The following is a 19,704-nucleotide window of genomic DNA, read 5'->3' as shown; positions in this document are numbered from 1 at the left end:
AAAGTATGGATTGGATGCTTTGGTTTAGCTTATAACATAATCAAGAATTTTCAATTTTGATCATGAATCATCAATCACCATGAAAACAGGCTCCTAATTACCACTGTTGCCTCCGCCGCCATGGATGCTAACACAACATGTGCCCCATCTTCGTGCGGCAAAGTCACCAACATAAGTCATCCTTTCCGGCTGAAGGATGACCCACAAAATTGTGGCGATGAGAGGTATGAGTTGGCTTGCGAGAATAACATCGCCGTGCTAGCTTTGTTCCCAGGGAAGAACTACCATGTTGAATCAATAAACTACAATAACTTCACAATCCGACTCGTAGATCCCGGCATCTCAGAGGATGATTGCTCCACCCTTCCTCACTATTCCATAACCAGATCCTATTTGAGGAATGAAGATGAAAGCAGACCATATGAAGACAGTCAATACCGACAGACTGATTTTCGTAATGGCTCCACACAAGTCGAAACTGTAGAATTAGACTATAACGTGGTTTTCTTGGAGTGCAGAAATCCGGTGAGGGACGATCCACGATATGTGGACACTGCCTCTTGCATTCAACAAGGCCATCATGTTTATGCCGTTGTTGGAGGGTTGACGGTGGTTGAATTAAGAGATGGTTGCCATGTGAAGCTGGTTGCTCCCTGCTCATCATCCTTTCTTGCTCCACCGAGATGGCCAAAGTACGAATCATTATTGAGCTGCAACCATAACTATTCATACGCTGAGATTCATAGGATGCTCAATTATGGATTTGAGCTTTCGTGGGTACCTGGTGCTTGTGAATATAAGTGTGGACTGAAGGGGAGTTCTTGCGCAATCGACCAAACCGCTCAAAGTAGTCTCATATGTTCGGAGGATTGTTACACACCACTTTTTGGGAAAGAATGTCGTAAGAATCTATAATTCCATCAACGCTTCGCTTTCGATAGTTAGATTATCAGATTGGAAGAATTAGTATATTATTGTTTCAAATAATTTTATGTTATGATTTTAATTATAAAAAATATCTGATATATATTAATTAAAATTAATTATCAAAATTACTGAAACATTAATATTTTAATTAAAATACATTTAAATACTTTTCTATAAGATTAGGCTGCATTTGGATACTCTACTCACAAAAATATTGATTTTTTTTAATTGTAAAATAGAAATACAGATACAAAACTTTTCTATCACAGAAACATATACTATTTCCATTCGAAAAATATTAGGTACAAACTTACGGTTATTTTTACTAAAATTGATACTTAAAAATCGTTAAATAATTTAATATATTTAATTAAATTATTAATTGTCAAATTTAAAATTTAAATATTGATTTTGTATGAATTTTTATCAAAATATATTATTTTTTATTATGTATTTTTATCACATGCTAAGAGTCAACATTTCTTTTAATTGTATTATAGGGGGATATAAGTCCATTTTTTTATACTAATAGAATCCTAAAATTGGTGATTCTCAATCACTTCTTTATTTTTATTTCACAAAACATAATACATATACAAAAAAAAATATGGGTGTAAGATACTTTTCTTTAACACCAGTATAAGCACTATATCAACATGTGAAGCACACAGGTCAAATATACTCTTTTCTTCAATACTGAAACGAAATAATTTGTAGTATTATTTTTGCTATCTTCAGTACTCTAGAGCTAATTTATTTCTACTGTCATTTAGGAATGGTGTCGAAGCTCCAAATAATCGCAGAAGGTATGTGTTGAGTTTGAAATTTTGACTTCTAATAGATAGAAAGTAATATGAAATTGAACATTATTTATAATAATACACTTGTTATATAATTATTAAAGAGAAAAAAGAAAGAAAATAAATAATTGCTATGAATGTAAATTCCTTTAATTTTAATTTTAATTGAATACATTTTGATTTCACTCATTTTTATAGTTTTTTAATTTCTATAAATAACAAGAGAGCATACTATAAAATAGTTTTCTATAGAAGCTCCTTAACTATCCACCATTTTCTCTCTTCCATCCACTACAACAAAAACGCCATTTAGCGGCGGTTCCTGTAGCCGTTTAGCGGCGGTTTCAAACCGCCGCAAAACATTTCGCGGCGGTTTCTGGGAACGCCGGAAGATAGGGCGCGGCAAAACGGATTGCGGCGGTTTTAGCCAACCGCTGGAATAACCGCCGCAAAATGCCATTTAGGTTTAGCGGCGGTTAAAAACCGCCGCAGTATGTGAAGGGAATTGCTATTATCCAATTTGCGGCGGTTACAAACCGCCGCTAAATGGCGGACTGCAAAAAAAAAATTATAGTGTTGCGGCGGTTTCAAAACCAACGCCAAACTCAAATTTTCCATTAAAATTTTACATTTTCTATTATTTTACCACATACTGACAAAGAGTGTTTATTAAACCTTAATTTTTTTATTTTTTAACTAATTTAAACCAAGTAAAACAGCTCAATTAACATAACAAACCAAATTAAAGTTATGCAAAAATAACATATATAACAAAATTGTCATAATATCATCCAAAATAAAGTAAGAATGCTCAAGTTTGATAAAATAAGCCTAACATACTAAACCAACTTAAATGTAAAAGGTATCCAAGACCATTAGTTGAAATTCAAAGTTTTTGTTGCGGGTCGTGGTTTCCAGATGAAGATGGCCCTACGCATGACGAGTCCGGTGTACCGCCCACAAAAGCCAGCTCTTCAGCAATCTCAACTGGCAAATTGCCTCCTAACTGTTGGACTACATATCCCAAGACCTTATGTATTGATTGTCACTTCGCCCGCTCTTCTTCTAGCTTAGCCGTCAATTCTGCAATAGTCCTCTTATCCTCTGCATTGGACTCTGCAGAACCCAATGGTATTCCAGCAGCGTTACCAAAGATTTGGGTGGGACATGGTCCAGCACCTAGAGCACGAACTCGTCCTGGGTGCTCCTTTCCGAGAACTTGTGCTAACGAGTCATTCTGTGAAAGCTGCTTAGAGGATCCATCCTGCCTCTCAACATTTGAAATTGCTTCCTAAAAATATACAGCATTGGAAAGGAAGAAGTTAACAGTAGCATGATATATACAGTAAGCTATATATTGCTTCAAATTTTCAAACATGACTTACACTAACAACACGCGCATCGGGGTGGATATACGAGCCATCTCTTTTCTTATGAGTCATGATAAACAACTCTCCTCTACCAACGGGCCTCCCTTGCTCTCTCTCCTATATCATTGATATCGACACAATTTAGTAAACAACAATATTTTTCAAGAAGCTTAATCGAAATCTTAATGCAAATGATGACTTATTACCACTTCGTCTTTTTTTCGTGCCAAGGTTTTGGAGCCCCCAGTATGTGTGTAAACTTGCTTGCTCCGATTTAAAGTGTTCTGTTTACACTTTTTCTATGAACAAGTAATAAAATAAATGCAAATGAGAAAGATATGATGAATATCAAATGTAAGGGAATTACTATGTATACACATGTTTTTTTATGTGGAAATATTAAAATATACCAAGGCTTACCTGGGTGTCTTCATTCAGGCGATAGTCAACGAACTTTTTCCAATCATTTTTGTCTATTCCTTTCGGGTGATGCCGAAGATTTTCCTCATAAGTCCTTATTTGTTTGTAACACCTATGAAACAAGTGGTGTCTTGAATCCTTCCAGTTCTTTCCTATCCTCTTCAAAATATCACGCTTTATTTTTCCTCCAGCATCGTCCTCATAGTAAAAGACCCGCGGCAACCCATTTACATCATCATTAACAAGGACCAACAGACAAGTATAAGATTGATATATTTAAGACATGCCACAACAATTACAGGCTAATTTAAATTATTGAAGTATGACCCTCAAATCCAGTACAAGCAGTCGCAATTACGTATAAATGAGAAGTGCTTAAATGATGATGTGACAAACACAATATCAAAATTTTACTAACAACCTAAAAAGAAAAAACCGAAAACTAAAATTGCTTAAATTGTAGAAGCTTAAAGTTTTACCTTAAGCATGTTGTACGCATGATCTCTCTTTGCTTTGCTCACCAGCTTCCAACTTTCTAATTGTATGGGGAACAGGGAATAATCCGCACCCAAATTCCCTATGAAACCACTTAGTAATCCTGCCGCCTGACCAATCGGTTGCAGCTGACTGTTAAATGGGAGTACTATCTTCGTATTGGAAGGGAGGGCTATAGCCTCCTTCACACTTAGCTTAGAAACTTTTTTAACACCGTCTTCTAAGAAGTGTATTGGAAACAAAATTAATCTCTAATCATTGCACAAAAGAAAAATAGAAGTAAAGGACTATACAAATCACTGTTTACTAAAAGGAGAGGAAAAAAATGTTTACCGATAACAGTAACTTCCCAGAAATCTGTATCTTTGGCTTTCTTGTTGTTATGCTGACCTTCGACTTCTTGGGCAGCAAACAAGTCGTCAATGTGGTCATCAAACGACGGAACTTCATCCGCCTCTAGGTCGTAATCCTCATCCGCTAATTCATGATCAGCCACTTCCGCGCGATGCCGAGTCTCTGTGTTGTCTGTTGGAGTTTGAGGGTCATCAGCAGTACTCGATTGTGCATTCCTATGGTCGATGCGCGGTGCACGAAACGGTTCATTCATACGAGTTGCCGGAGCTCTATTAGCTGAGGATGATATCGGAGGAACCCTATCACGTGTTTCCTCCCGTGATGTCTGAGCTCCTCTAGTCGTGGTCCCAACCTTAACGCAATGTGAAAGTATTTAGAATTATATGTTAGAGAACGAATTAATATTGAGAATTATTTTATTTCTTAAACTAGTAATTTTGCCGGGAGGAAAATTAATGCGGTTCGATGAGTCAACTGAAGGACATATTTAATTTTCACTAAAGGTTACGTCAAGAAAACTTAACCACAAACACTAACCGTTGTCTCCTCAGTACCGTCATTAGTTCCGGCATCTTTCGGGGGTTCCCGTATAATATTGAACCTTGGTTTCCTAGGCATCCTTAAAAACCTGTATATAAAACAATATTAGTAGACAACTCACAAGCATAGCGTAAAAAAACGCTTAAAGCAAATAGAGAATACAAATTATACCCAAAAAATAGGGAATAAAAAATTATAAAATCTATATGGAACACTATAAGGCACATTACATGATACATCATAGACTGATAGAATATTAGAATTTATTTTTTTAAAATAAATTAACATCATAATCAACTAAGTCTAATTAAATAAGTTTATAATAAAAAACATTAACTAGTTTTAATGTTAGTTGAAGTATTACTATTTAATAGGATTAATAACTGGTTTCTCAATAAATTTGAATGTGTCATAATTAAAAATGTGTATATCAATTAAATTCTTGACCCGGTAAGTAAAACAACTTGTATAAGTGTAAAATTATTTATTATCAAAGGCCAATAATCAAGCTTGACAAACTGCAACGGTTATACTAAATTGGATATTCAATATCCAACAGTATATAAACAAATAATAGTGGTGTGGTATAATATTACAATAAATAGAAAGGTTAGTTGAATTTTAATCAAGAATGCACAAATAATCAAAATCCATCAACCAAGGTGAAACTAACATTAATAACACCTTCCTCACAGTATAAGCAGCAACCATACCAAATTAATTAGCTGATAACATAACTTCAACGACAATTAATAAACCATATCAAGAAGTACTTATCTCATAAGCCATAACATAGCAGCAGCAACAACCAACAAAATAAACCCACAATTAACATATGCAGAATTACAAGAAAAAAAATACAGAAGGGACGGAACAAAAAGCAACTAAAATCAGACAGGTGGGGATTCAGAACAATGAAAAGTATAAAAAATTAAAGACATGATAAAAAAGGCAAGAATACGAACTAGTGAAGGAGAACAAAAATTGTACTTACCTCTTTCAAATGATAATTTTGTGGCTGTAACAATGGCTTTGTGAGCTTTTCCTTCTCCAGTAGTGGAATATATGCAAGTTAATTTTTTTCTACAACATATAAAGAGACAAAAAAAATTATAATTTATAAAAAAAATTTGTATAAAACTCGTATTATATTAACTAACTAACTATAAAGAGAGCAAAGTAAAATACAGCACCAAAAGAAAAGATATTTGATTACCTTTTAAGGTCAAGAGTCAAGACAGAGAAGCATAATCAAAATAATTCAGCAGAGGAAAAAGAAAGTTACCTAACAATGAAAAAGATATGAAGCGTGAATGCAGAATTCAAAGTGCAGTTAGAGGAAAAGTTTTGGTAAGTGCATTTTCAGATAAGCAAGCGAAGGCATGCCAAGACCTATCATGACCAACTCACCATCAGAACATACTACACAAACTACAACATAATCACTCATATTTCAACAACTCATGGCAAAAACAAAACCAATTTTACTAATTTTCAGATATAAAAAACTTAGTTTAGAAGAATTAAAACATGAAAAGCAATTCGATGCTTAGAAAAGCAATTTTCTTTGACCTCCCGTACTGGGAGGATCAGATGTTGCGTCATAACCTGGATGTGATGCATATAGAGAAAAACGTGTGTGACAATGTGGTATTCACTATCTTAAACGATAGCAGCAAATCAAAGGATAATCTAAAAGCTCGCAGAGATTTACAATGCATGGGTATAAGGCCTGAATTATGGCCGGGGGAAGGTGGTAAATATCCTTCTGCAATATTTGCGATGTCGAATTCACAGAAGGATGTTTTCCTGAAGACTTTGCAGAATGTGATATTTCCAGATGGTTACTCTAGCAACGTTGCCCGTTGTGTTGATTTGCGACAGCGCAAGTTATTTGGGTTGAAAAGTCATGACTGTCATATTCTGATGGAACAATTACTCCCAATTTTGGTGAAGTCTTCACTTCCAAGTCCGGTGTCCAATGTGATTGCAAATTTGTCGTCATTTTTTCGAGAACTTTGTGGAAAAGCCATAAACCCTATACAGCTTGCTGAGCTTCAGAATCATATTGTGCAAACCTTGTGTCAGATGGAAATGATTTTTCCTCCATCCTTCTTCACCGTCATGGTTCACCTCACCGTGCATCTCGTTGATGAGGTTACTCTTGGTGGACCCGTACATTATAGGTGGATGTATCCAATAGAGAGGTTAGCTTACTGATAAACCCCTTTAGTACATTCAAATCAATTAATTATGTATATACTGAGTATTTTATTGTATTTATATAAAAGGTATTTAGGACGTCTGAAGCAATATGTTCGTAATAGAGCACAACCGGAAGGCTCAATTGCAGAAGGCTATTTATCTGAGGAAATCCTGACTTTCTGTTCTAGGTATTTGGATAATATTGAGACTAGAATTAACCGACCAGGGCGAGTTGACGATGAGCCTGTTGACGTTCCTCACAATTCAGATGAGAGTATCTTCCCAGCTATTGGCAAGGCATTAGGGGCAGTTTCGCATTTCGAACTCACTCCAATGGAAAAACATCAAGCTCATCGTCATGTGCTAGTCAACTGCGATGCCGTTGTTCCGTTCCTTGAGTAAGTATACGCATGTATTTCTAACACACCAACGTAACTCTTTTACCCTAGTTTCTAGTTGGACTAATTTTCTTCTCTACAATAAAGTACATTTAGGGAAAATACAAAGCGAAGCATGCGTCATCAGACAAGGTCCCCAGCTAAGATTGATAGTGTCGTCCATGCAGAATTTCCTCGGTGGTTCAATGCTCAGGTTGACAGAATACCAACCTGACCAATGTTTTTTTAGCCTGGAATTATTACATTTTTAAAACCGACTTTAATATTAAGCGTGAATGTTATGTGGTTCCAGGTTCTTCGGGAAAGTACTATTCAATCGAAAGAGCTGAAGTTGCTTGCGTGCGGTCCCATGACTCAGGCCAGACGTTTTGGGGCGTATAATGTTAACGGGTACAAGTTTCGAACTGTCACAAAGGAAAACGGGATGAAAACACAAAATAGTGGAGTATATGTATCATCTAATACGAGAAGTTACGCAAGCATGCGTGATAATAGAGTGGCTGTTGGTGGCGTTCCGTATTACGGAAAAATTATAGACATAATTGAGTTGAATTACAGTTGTTCCTTCACAGTGGTATTGTTCAAATGTGTTTGGGCTGATACCACTACCAGTAGAGGCATCAAACAAGACCATTTGGGGCTTACCAGCGTTAATTTCTCTCGTCCAATACACACTGGTAATCGTGAAGAAGATGAACCGTACATATTGGCATCAGAAGCTCAGCTTGTATACTATGTGGATGATGAAGTAGCTAAAGAATGAAGTGTTGTGGTTCATGTGAAACCAAGGGATTTGTATGATATGGGAGAAGAGAATGAAGAAGCTGAAGTTGGTTTTTCTCCACAGCCAGGGTTGAACATGTCAGCGGAAGGTGACATTGGAGATTTACTGTTGACAAGGGAGGAGGATATAGAAGACCTCATAGAAAATGCCTCAAAGAATTTCGATGATGTCGCATAATGCTTTGTATGAAGCATTTTAATGTGTTTTAAAAATGATCTTTTTGTTATTAACTAAGTTAAATAAACTCAGCGTTGTACGTTATTTTCTTTGGTTACTTTACACTTGTGTATTTTTTTTTCAGTTAAATAGTTATGTTATCGTGAATCCTCATGAGTAAAAGCCGAATTTTTGGTTCTTTCATCGATTTTAGTATGGAAATGTTAGTATACGTTAAATCTTTATTCCTTCTACAGTTGTTATTAGGGTTTCATTTTTTATAATCTTGCTATGTATTACATAATATAATTTCACTAGTGTTACGTTTTGAAAACAATAGTGAACATAACATGACGGTGGAACAGGATCGATAAAAAATGAGGACTTGTTGTCATCCTCTGCAAGCACAACAATTGCTACAGAGCTTATGTTTAAGAAAACTGCACAAACTACTAACAAGGGTGATGGTAATTGTTGAAAATTTGCATTTAGTAATAAAATTGTCTTAGCATCTTGTAGTTTGGTTTTTTTCTAAGTCAGTATTTAATAACTCCAGAGTTCTCAATTCCTTCTATATATACTCATTCTGTTATGTGCATATTGGTATTTTCAGTCGTACCTGAATATTCCGGAGAAATAGTTCCTGACAGTCTAGACGGAGAAGAGTCTGATTCAGAAGACATTTTAGATGATGTATCCTCTGTCGCAGTTGATAGATCCATGCAGTTTGATCTGAATAAGGTTCCGGATGAAGAGGATGAAACTTTAGAAGACCAACAAGATAAACAAGATGATACACATGTTAAAAAAAGGTGCTTTGATCTGAATAAATTGCCTTGGTATGGAGATGAAATATCAGATCCTCTGAAACGTGAAGCCGCTAGATTCATAACAGAGTTTTTTTCGCCAGGTCAATATGATGTTGGAGAGAAATGTTGATCTTTTATTATAACAGTTACGCTGATTTCCTTAGTTTAATGATTTGGGTCACAGTTGTACATGTTTATTCTTGGTTTAGGTTTAGTAAGGCATAACTTCAAAGAGGAGTACCTTTGATGTATGCTCTCTAGAACTTTATTTTAACTTCATAAATATCAGAGTTTTCCTTTATTTTCTACTTTTATATCCATGCTTGAATGCAATTTTTAAATGCCAATAACGTATTCAAGAAAATCTTAGTGGTGAATTTGTTCACATGAGTTAACATATAAAGGTTACGAGTAACTTGTGAATTTTTTATCGTAAACCGAATGTAGAAAAAGTGTTACGAGTTTAAGTAAGAATGATTTAAACATATGTAGCTTCAGAAAGTAGTCTTCATCTAACTATATTATACCCAGATGGTTATTTCTAAAGAAAACAATGCAATATGTGGTAACACGCATTTTGCGGCGGTTTAAAAGTAACCGCCGTAAAATGCCTAACAAAAAGGACATATCGCGGCGGTTTTCGGAAAAAAGCTGCGAAATACAAACCTGACCGGCAATATAGCGGCGGTTTGAAGAAAACCGCCGCGAAATGTTAACCTTACAGCAATATAGCGGCGGTTTTAGCAAAACCGCCGCTAAATGTCCTCCTGATTGCAGCCCCACCTCTAACCGCCGCTATATGTGCCGCAATTCGTCTATTCGCGGCACATTTACAAAACCGCCGCAAAAAAACCGTCGCTATCTTAAGGATTTGTTGTAGTGATCTTTTGTCTATCTCCCTTTGTTTTTTCTCTACCTTTCTTTTATTCTCACAATTCTCTACCTCGTTCACAATTTGAAATTTACTCAAATTTTGTACGATCAAAGTGTGATATTCATATCCGGTTGCATCGTTTTACAATGACTGCCTACGTACCCTTGTTCAGGATCAAACCAATCGTAGTTCCTCTATTTCTCCATGTAATGCCTAACATGAAGCAATATTGAACAATTCTAAACAGTGTTGAAACTTATTTCCTGACACTACTTTAGTCAACATATCAGCAGGGTTTTCATCTGTGTGTACTTTTATATAAGAGAAATGTTACCTTTCTCTATAACATCGTGCACGAAGTGATATCTTACATCAATATGCTTGGTACGAGCATGATGAACCTGACTTTTAGCCAAATGAATTGTACTTTGACTATCACAACTCAGATTCACGCAATATTGCTTCAACCCCAAATCATCTAGAAGATCTCTTAGCCACAATACCTCTTTCACTCCTTCTGCTACTGCCATGTACTCAACCTCTGTAGTAGATAGTGTCACTGTAGCTTGTAACATCGATCGCCGACTAATTGGAGCACCTTGTATTTTATATACATAACCAGTTGTAGAACGTCTTCTATCTAGATCACCAGCATAATCAGAATCAACAAAGCCGCTGATTTGACATGATTTTCCACTAAAGCATAAACCTGTGTCAATGGTACCCTTCAAGTATCTTAATATCCACTTAACTGCTTCCCAGTATGCCTTACTCGGGTTTACCATGAACCTGCTAACAATACTGACTGCCTATGAAATATCTGGGCGTGTACACACCATAGCATACATTAGGCTACCTACTACACTATCATAAGGTACATTTTCCATGTAAGCCTTATCCTCTGCTGTTGTGGGAGATTGTTACCAGAGTGCCTAAACTGTGGAGCCAACGACGTTACCACCGATTTAGCATTTTTCATTTCAAACCTTTCAATGACGCGCTCAATGTATCTTCTTTGGTTCAAGAACAATTTTTGGCTTGATCTCTCTCTTTTAATTTCCATGCCTAGTATTTTTCGTGCAGCACCCAAGTCTTTTGTTTTAAATTCTTTACCAAGTTGAACCTTTAACATATCTATCTCTACCTTACTCTTAAAGGCAATAAGCATGTCATCCACATACAATAGAAGATAGATATAATCACCTTCAGGAAGCTTACGAATATATACACAACAATCATAATTACTTCTGAAAAAACCTTGTTTTAACATGAAGGAGTCAAATCGCTTATACCATTGCCGGGGAGATTGTTTCAATCCATATAGCGATTTTCTCAAGCGACATACCTGACTTTCTTTACCCTCAACCTTGAAACCCTTAGGTTGATACATGTAGATTTCTTCCTCTAAGTCACCGTGCAAGAATGCAGTCTTCACGTCTAGTTGTTCTAACTCAAGATCACCATGAACGACAAGACTTAAAGGCACCCGTATGGAAGTGTGTTTCACCACAAGAGAAAATATCTCATTGTAATCAACACCTTCTTTCTGTGCAAATTCCTTTGCTACTAACCTAGTTTTGAATCTTGTACCATCTGACTTAGTAGGATCTTCTTTTCTTTATACACCCACTTACAACAAATTGCAGTCTTTTTCACAGGCAATGGGACCTCATCCCATGTCTTGTTCTTATGAAGAGATTGCATCTCTTCCTCCATAGCGATCAACTAACTTTCTCTATCTTTGTCTTTGATAGCATGTTTGAAGGTGATCGGCTCATCATCCTCCACTGAGGGTGCATAATCTACCAAGTTTACCTGCCCATAATGTCTCAAAGGCTTGTCTGACCCGAACTTCTGAATAAATTTATAGTTCTTCTTTGACCTAATAGATGCCAAAGAATCCTGCTGCTGCTGTTGTAATGCATGTGCATTTTCTCGCTGAATTTTCTCATGATCAAGTTCATCCTCTGCGTCATCTCGAGTAGCATTAGGATGCTCCACCTGAACATTGCTAGAGTCTATTTGTTGGTATTTAGACTCTATCTCCACCACTTGAGTATTTAAATTTTTTCCAACATTACCATCATCTGGCACCATATCTTTAGACAAATTTACCATAGATCGTTCATCAAGCTTATTATCTTTGACATGATAATAGGTTGTGCATCCAAAGACTCTGAGTTTCTCGTAATCTGCATGGTTTCCTGACCATACCTTATAAGGTGTGTCTCCATCTAGAGAAGAATGTGGGGATCGATTCACTATGTAGCAAGCTGTAGCAACCGATTCTGCCCACCATTCTCTGCCAAAATCGGAATTAGAGTGCATACGCCTTGCCTTCTCAAGTAGCGTACGATTCAGTCGTTCGGTGACTCCATTCTGTTGTGGTGTTTCTCTAACTGTCCAGTGTCTTGCAATGCCTTCTCGGTCACAGAACTCCTTGAAATCCCTATCCATATACTCTGTGCCATTATCAGATTATAGACTTTTCAACTTCCTACCTGTTCGGTTTTCAACCATTGCTCTCTACCGCTTAAAAGTATCGAATACCTCATTCTTATGTTTGAGGAAATAAATCCAAACATACCTAGAATAATCATCAACAAAAGTAACAAAATACCTGGAATCACCCTTGGAAGTAACTTTAGTCGGGTCCCAAATATCAGTATACACGTAGTCTAACAACCCTCTGCTTTTATGCTTGCTTGTAGAAAACTTCACCCTATGTGATAGAAAGTAATATAAAATTGAACATTACTCACAATAATACATTCGCTATATAATTATTAAAGAGAAAAAAGAAAGAAAATGAATAATTGCTATGGATGTGGATTCCTTTAATTTTAATTTTAATTGAATACATTTTGTTTTCACTCATTTATATAATTTTCTAACTTTTATAAATATATTAAATAACAACAGAGCATACTATAAAATAATTTCCTATAAAAACTCATTAACTATCCAGAATTTTCTCTCTTTTATTTTTTGTTTGTCTCTCTTTGTTTTCTCTCTGCTTTTCTTTTATTCTCACAGTATGCATATAATTAGTTACTATAATAAATGACCATTTGTACCCATGAGAGATGAAAACGCTGACATTTGTACTCATGATAGCCTGAAACTAAAGTTATACCCATGATAGATGCCCTCCGTGTGACAAAAGTGCCCTGACTTGAATCTGAGCTTGGTTCGTGGGAATCCGATCCTACGTGGCACTCCAAACCCCCAAACCCTTTAAATATAATCTAATTTTAATTTATAATTTTATTCCCCATCTTCTCTTCCTCAATTCCAAACTCTGCGTCCCTACCACCGCTCTCATTCCTTGCTACCACCATAGCCATCAACATTATCGACCCACCGTTCTCCCTTCTCGACGTTTCTGCCTCTTCCTCAACAGCCTCTTTCTCCTCTCATCGTCAACATCAACAACCCCATCCTTATTAAGGTTTTTTTAATCTTCCAAATTTACAAAATTTTTTATCATTTCTCACTTCTCACTGGCACCACTCACGAAGGGCGTAACATTCCTCTGATTCCATCTCTGTAGGCGCTGGAAGCACTGGTTTGTCTGAGACAAAAACGCTGTCGTCATGGTAGCCGTTGTCGTTACCATTTTCTGCTACATGCACCAGTTCGAAGGGAGACTGGGAGTAGCTTGGATCCAGATCGCTGAACCTGAAGATGTCTGGTGAAGCAGACGGAGAAGTGTGGTCAACGACGGAGACATTGCCGCCGGAGAAATTGGAGTAGCCGCCGTATCCGGAGAAGTTGTCTTCGTCGGCGTGGTTTTGGTGGTGATCGGAGTCGACGCTGTAGGTATCAAAAGCAGACATGTCTTCTGTCTCTATGTTGTTTTTGTTCTCTCTCTCTCTTTTGTACAAAGATGGGTGCTTCATTTGCTTAGCTTAATTGAATAATTGTATTCAGAGAAAGAGAGAGATGCTGTTAAAAATTAGAACGTTTATTTGAGAAATAAATATTATCAACACGTTCATATCTGCGTTCCTCATTCGCGGTTCCTTTTTTCCTTCACTTTGATTTTTTGTGTTACTGATTTGTGGAGTGCCTGATTTTTTTCAAAGTTTGAATTTTTTTTCATAATTGATGAAGAGGAGAATGAGTCTGGAAAAGAGATAGATGAAGACGAGGGGGACGATGATGATGTTGTTTTTCTTGAGAATTCTTACTACCTGCACGGTTATTGGGCTGGCTTGGTTGACCGGTATGAAGAGATGGTTGAGAAGTATCATCCCGAATTTGGAGTGTGGAAGAGGAAGGAGAGGTGGAGAAGGTGAGGATGAAGGAAGAGTGGTTGAAAAGCATGAGAGTGAGGAGGGTGTCCTTGATGGGGTCAAAGGTGGTGGGCAGGGAGAAGAGGATGGCTTTGTTGGCGTGAAGGGCGGAGTGGATGGTGAGGGAGCGAGTATTAAGGAAGGAGGGGTCAGAGTGAGATTTGGAGAGAGAGAGAGAGAGAGAGTGTGTGTGAGTAAGAGAGAGAGGGGTTGGAGATAAGGGAGGGAGTGCCACGTAGGATCGGATTCCCACGAACCAAGCTCATATCCAAATCAGAGCACTTTTGTCACACGAAAGACATCTATCGTGGGTATAACTTTAGTTTCAGGCTATTATGGATACAAATGTCAGCGTTTTCATCTCTTATGGGTACAAATAGTCATTTATTCTTAGTTATTAAGACGAATTAATTTAGTGTGCGACATGAGAATTTTTTATGGATCAAATTTATGTCTGGAACTATGTATAAATATAATTTAGTTCAAGGAATATTGTTTATCTCATTCTTTCTAATTGTATTTTCTTTTCTATTTTTTATCTTATACCATTGCACTTATTTTATTTTTTCCTAGCGATCACATATATTATTATTATTATTATTATTATTATGTTAGTTGAATCAATTATTATTACATTAAAATACAAAAGAAATCTTCAAAGTTTAATTTTATCGGTTAAATTAGTGTCTAATCAAAATATTTTATTAAAAAAATATAGATAGAGAATAAAAATAAGGACATAAAATATTAATTTACATAGTTGGACATTAGGACAAATCAGTTCTTGTGCCAAGAAGATGTCATTTTTTCTAGAGACAAAACACAGTATTTAAATGCCAGCTACTTTCTTCTTTCATCCTCTCATCTCCTTTAATAATAGTGCAGCCATCACTGCCGTCTCCACTCTCAAACTACCACCAATTTTACCCCCTTTCCTTTTATCTCTATTATCCTATCTTTCAAACTACCATAATCACCACCACTGTCACCCAACACCACAACATAACCAACACCACTATTAACACCTTGATTGCCACTACAACTTTCTCAGCATCTCTTAAATTCCACCACTATCATCAAAGTTATTTAAGACAATAGCTTAGGTATTAACAACTAAGCAATACCTTAAACATAAAACAGTAATACCCTAAATCGATCCATAAAAATTTTCTACTAAAAAATTCTGCAACAAATTTTAATTGCTAAATCAATTTCTAAATTTTTATTTTGTTAGCCAAATCAATCCTTACATAAGATTGTTCGTCTATATATAAAGTCTAATATAAGAATTTTAAAAATTTAATAAGTTAAATAATATTATAAACTGATTTGTTTAATTTTTTATCAAAATTTGACACAAAAGCTGATCTATCTAATAAAATAAAAAATTAAAAACTTATTTAGTGATTAAAATTTATTGAGAATTAAATTGTCGAACTAAAATTTTTTAAGAACTGGTTTAAAATATTACTCAGACATAAAACAATACAAAATAATAAAATACCGCTTAACTGTTGTTTTATTTATTTTAAAAATAAGTGTTTTTTTATTTTAAAATTTATAAAAAATTAATGCATTTAAACATAAAAATTATCCAGATACATTAATTTTTAAATGAATCTAAAAAATAAATGATCCAATTATTTTTAGAAAATAGAACATTACTATTGTCAATTGTGCATCGATTAATACTAGTTTATTGTCATTGCCATGTTTCTAATTTTTCACAAATGCTTCTCTACAGATTCCGCGTATGGAATTTTGGAAGGTAGATTCTCATTTCTCAGCAAATATTTTCTGTTGCACGGTGTGATTTCCATATTGAGTCCTAACTCTTAACGTGACTAAGAATATATTATTAGGGTACCACAAAACATAAAATATCTTTTAAAGAATAATTAATTTGCCATTCTTCTAATTTTTTTCAAGAGTTAAATTGATGGTTGTTCTTATGTCAATTAATTATTCATGTAAAATTATTTTACCGTAACGAAAATCAAATTACATTCTTTGAACATCATGTTCAACTTTTATGTGTTCGTTAGCAACAAATATATTTGAATTGTTTGATACTTTGATATTTACACAGGACTTCGGAAAGTAGTAGGAAAAGATGGTGGCGATTCTTTCTCTAAAGAGGATGTATTACCTATAATTGATGTAGGAGTATTCACGGGATGGTTTATGGTGCCATACATGGTCGTCAAATACATATTGAGTCTCATACTTTTTTTTGTAATGCTGATCTACACATGCCAAAGAAAACATGCATCAATTTATGAAAACATTGAGGAATTTTTGCAAGGGAGCAATTTCATTCCAATAAGGTATTCATATAAAGAGATAAAGAAAATGACAAGAGATTTTAAAGAAAAGTTGGGAGAAGGAGGATTCGGTTCCGTGTACAAGGGAAAGCTACGAAGTGGACCTTTTGTAGCCATAAAAATGTTGGGTAAAGCTAAGGCTAATGGTCAAGAATTCATCAGTGAAGTTGCTACAATTGGTAGAATACATCATGCCAATGTAGTAAGGTTGATTGGATTTTGTGTTGAGGGTTCAAAACGTGCTCTTGTATACGAATTTATGCCCAATGGTTCTCTAGATAAGTTTATTTTCTCCAAAGTGGATAGTGTATCATTGACTTACCAGGAACTTTTTGAAATATCTCTTGGTGTGGCTCGTGGTATAGCTTATCTGCATGAAGGTTGTGACATGCAAATTTTGCATTTTGATATCAAGCCTCACAACATTCTTCTAGACGAGAACTTCATTCCTAAGGTCTCGGACTTTGGTCTTGCAAAACTTTATCCTCTTGATAACAGTATTGTAACTTTGACAGCAGCAAGAGGAACCATTGGTTACATGGCCCCGGAGTTATTCTACCAAAATATTGGAGCACTATCTTATAAGGCCGATGTCTATAGTTTTGGAATGCTTTTGATGGAAATGGCAAGTCAAAGAAGAAATTCAAACCCAAACGCAGAGCATTCAAGCCAATTTTACTTTCCATTTTGGATATACGATCAATTGGCTAAGAAAAGTGATGAGATAGAGATAGAAATTTTGATGGATGAAGAAACGAACAAACTAGCAAAAAAGATGTTCATAACTGCACTATGGTGTATACAATTGAAGCCAAGTGATCGTCCTTCAATGAATAAAGTGGTGAAAATGTTAGAAGGGGATGTTGCAAGCATTGAAATGCCTCCGAGACCTTCATATTATCCAAATGATATGATTCACAAAGATTCTGAGATTAATTCAGGAGTAACTACTTCAAATGATTCTTCTAGTTGTTCAGATTTTGAGGAGGAAATTACAACCAATCCTATGTGAAAGTGCTTTGGTTGATGACTAGTGCAATTTGCTTTCTATGATCTTGTTTCTTATTATGTTAAGTAAAAGGACAATAAGTATAGCAACTGTGATATTTTTCTATATTGTATTTTAATTTATATGTATGGGTTGTACGCTTTTGTTTATTAAAATAAGTTGAATGACAATTTGTTCATTTCTTTGTGGGCACGCTGATTATTATTAGAAAATATTTTAATTATTATTAAAAAATAGCATGTAAAATATTTTAATTGTCAAATTAGTAATATAATATAGACATATAATTAATTCGATGTACACTTCTAATATCAGAAGTCTCTTTCTCTTGGTTGATTATGTAAGTTTATTTGTTTACCTACAAAAAATTGTGTAGAATTTTGTTATTAGCAATATTTTGTAATATTATTTTGACAATATGAAGTGTTAAAACTTACTCAACATTCTACTACATGTATGCTTTCTCTGCAAATTTGTTTGAGTAACTACTTCAAATGAATTTTCTGGCTCTTCAAATTTTGGAGAGGAAATTACAACCAATCCTATGTGAGTTTTCTGGTTGATGACCAAAGCAACTTGCTTTTTTACGATCTAGTTTCTTATTATGTTAAGTAAAAGTACAAGTATAATAAAGAGGTGTGGTATTTTTTTAAGAGGAGTGATAAGGGATAAGTAAATTTTGTGATTTATAGTTATTAATTAGTAATTATTAGTATTTTTAATAGTGCGAGATTATATCTAATGATATAGAATTATCCAATATTAACATACAAATTCCTTCATTTTCATATTGGATAATCAAATTTCAACCTATACTTTGCTAAGAATACATGTATTTAACAACATCTCAGCATTTAATTAAAGTAACATTTTCAGAATGTTAACAATGTCATAATACAATAATAATGATAAGTTGCTGTATGTTGCATATTATATTTCATCATAACCAAATGTATATATAGAGTAGACATTTCCAAAATAATACACCATCTATAGCACAAGATTTGTTCATCATAAGTGCCAGTCAATGAATTGTTTTTGAAATCCAAGATATCCCTACAAAAAGTATGTAAAAACAAATTCTTAGGAAGAAAATCTTAAGAAGGAGAGAGTTGAAAAATTGATAGATGTGCTTGTTGAAATTGAAGATTAAAAGCGTAAGAACAAGTTTAAATTCTAACCTAATTGATTGAAAATGGTAATTGGATTTGAGAGGAATTAGGATTTTAAAATTGAAGAAGAGGTGTATTTGGTGGGGATGATGAAAATGACAATGTTATCAAGTTTTAAGAGAAACACAGCGGCAATTGAAAAAAAAAAAAAAGAAGATAACGTGAATTTTAGAGCTCTGATAAAAAGATAATTTATCAATAATCACTCTATATGTCATAAAGGATAACTTATCCTTTATTTTAGAAAGGGTAAAGTAGAATTCACCTTAAAAAAATAATAAAAAAAAACAACCTTGACAATTATTTCCAAAAAATAATGAGATTTTTAACAAAAAAGAATATGTCAATTCTAATTGGCTCTTAACGGATATATCAACAGTTAACATGTCATGTAAGTTTATTCTGTTAATATAGAAAAAGATATTGACAGAGAGGCTAATCAGTCTTATAAAAATAAAGATGAAGGGCCAGAAAGAATTTTTTTTTTAAAAGACCTCATTATCTTTTGAGATAATTGTCAGGATGTTTAAAGTTTTTTCTCTAAAAAAAATTGAAAAAACAAATTGAGTTTGAGTATTTTAATGTATGGTTGGATAAGTAATTTATCCAAGAAAACTTGTAATATCTTTTTTTCTGGTTTTAATGTATGGATTTGGATTCTCTAAATTTTGAATTTCACTTTAGAGAGTAAAGTGTGATCTCTCACCATTGATTTTATAGATAGGACCAAAAATAAATATGAAAGAGAAACTATTCAATGGTGTAAGAT

The 19,704-nt window shown here is 34.7% G+C and overlaps 1 protein-coding gene across 1 annotated transcript; it reads left to right on the top strand.

Moving 5' to 3' along the window:
* The first annotated feature begins 120 nt into the window (after positions 1-120).
* LOC112697888 (LEAF RUST 10 DISEASE-RESISTANCE LOCUS RECEPTOR-LIKE PROTEIN KINASE-like 2.1) lies at positions 121-17,941 on the top strand. The gene is made up of 4 exons (XM_025751259.3): positions 121-901; positions 1,701-1,733; positions 16,175-16,198; positions 16,520-17,941. The coding sequence occupies exons 1-4, from the start codon at positions 121-123 to the stop codon at positions 17,764-17,766; spliced, it is 2,085 nt and encodes a 694-aa protein (XP_025607044.2). The 3' UTR covers positions 17,767-17,941.
* Positions 17,942-19,704: the final 1,763 nt, after the last annotated feature.

This window comes from Arachis hypogaea, chromosome 16 (assembly GCF_003086295.3).
Source record: "Arachis hypogaea cultivar Tifrunner chromosome 16, arahy.Tifrunner.gnm2.J5K5, whole genome shotgun sequence".
NCBI classification, from domain to species: Eukaryota; Viridiplantae; Streptophyta; class Magnoliopsida; order Fabales; family Fabaceae; genus Arachis; species Arachis hypogaea.
The sequence above is the reverse complement of the archived record's forward strand: the minus strand, read 5'-3'. Positions and strand labels throughout refer to the sequence as shown.

Excerpts from the sequence above, each read along its gene's own strand:
- LOC112697888 (XM_025751259.3), top strand. The coding sequence starts at position 121 with ATGGATGCTAACACAACATGTGCCCCATCTTCGTGCGGCAAAGTCACC. Across the intron at positions 1,734-16,174 it reads GCTCCAAATAATCGCAGAAG|ATTCCGCGTATGGAATTTTG; the intron begins GTATGTGTTGAG and ends GCTTCTCTACAG. Across the intron at positions 16,199-16,519 it reads CGCGTATGGAATTTTGGAAG|GACTTCGGAAAGTAGTAGGA; the intron begins GTAGATTCTCAT and ends ATATTTACACAG.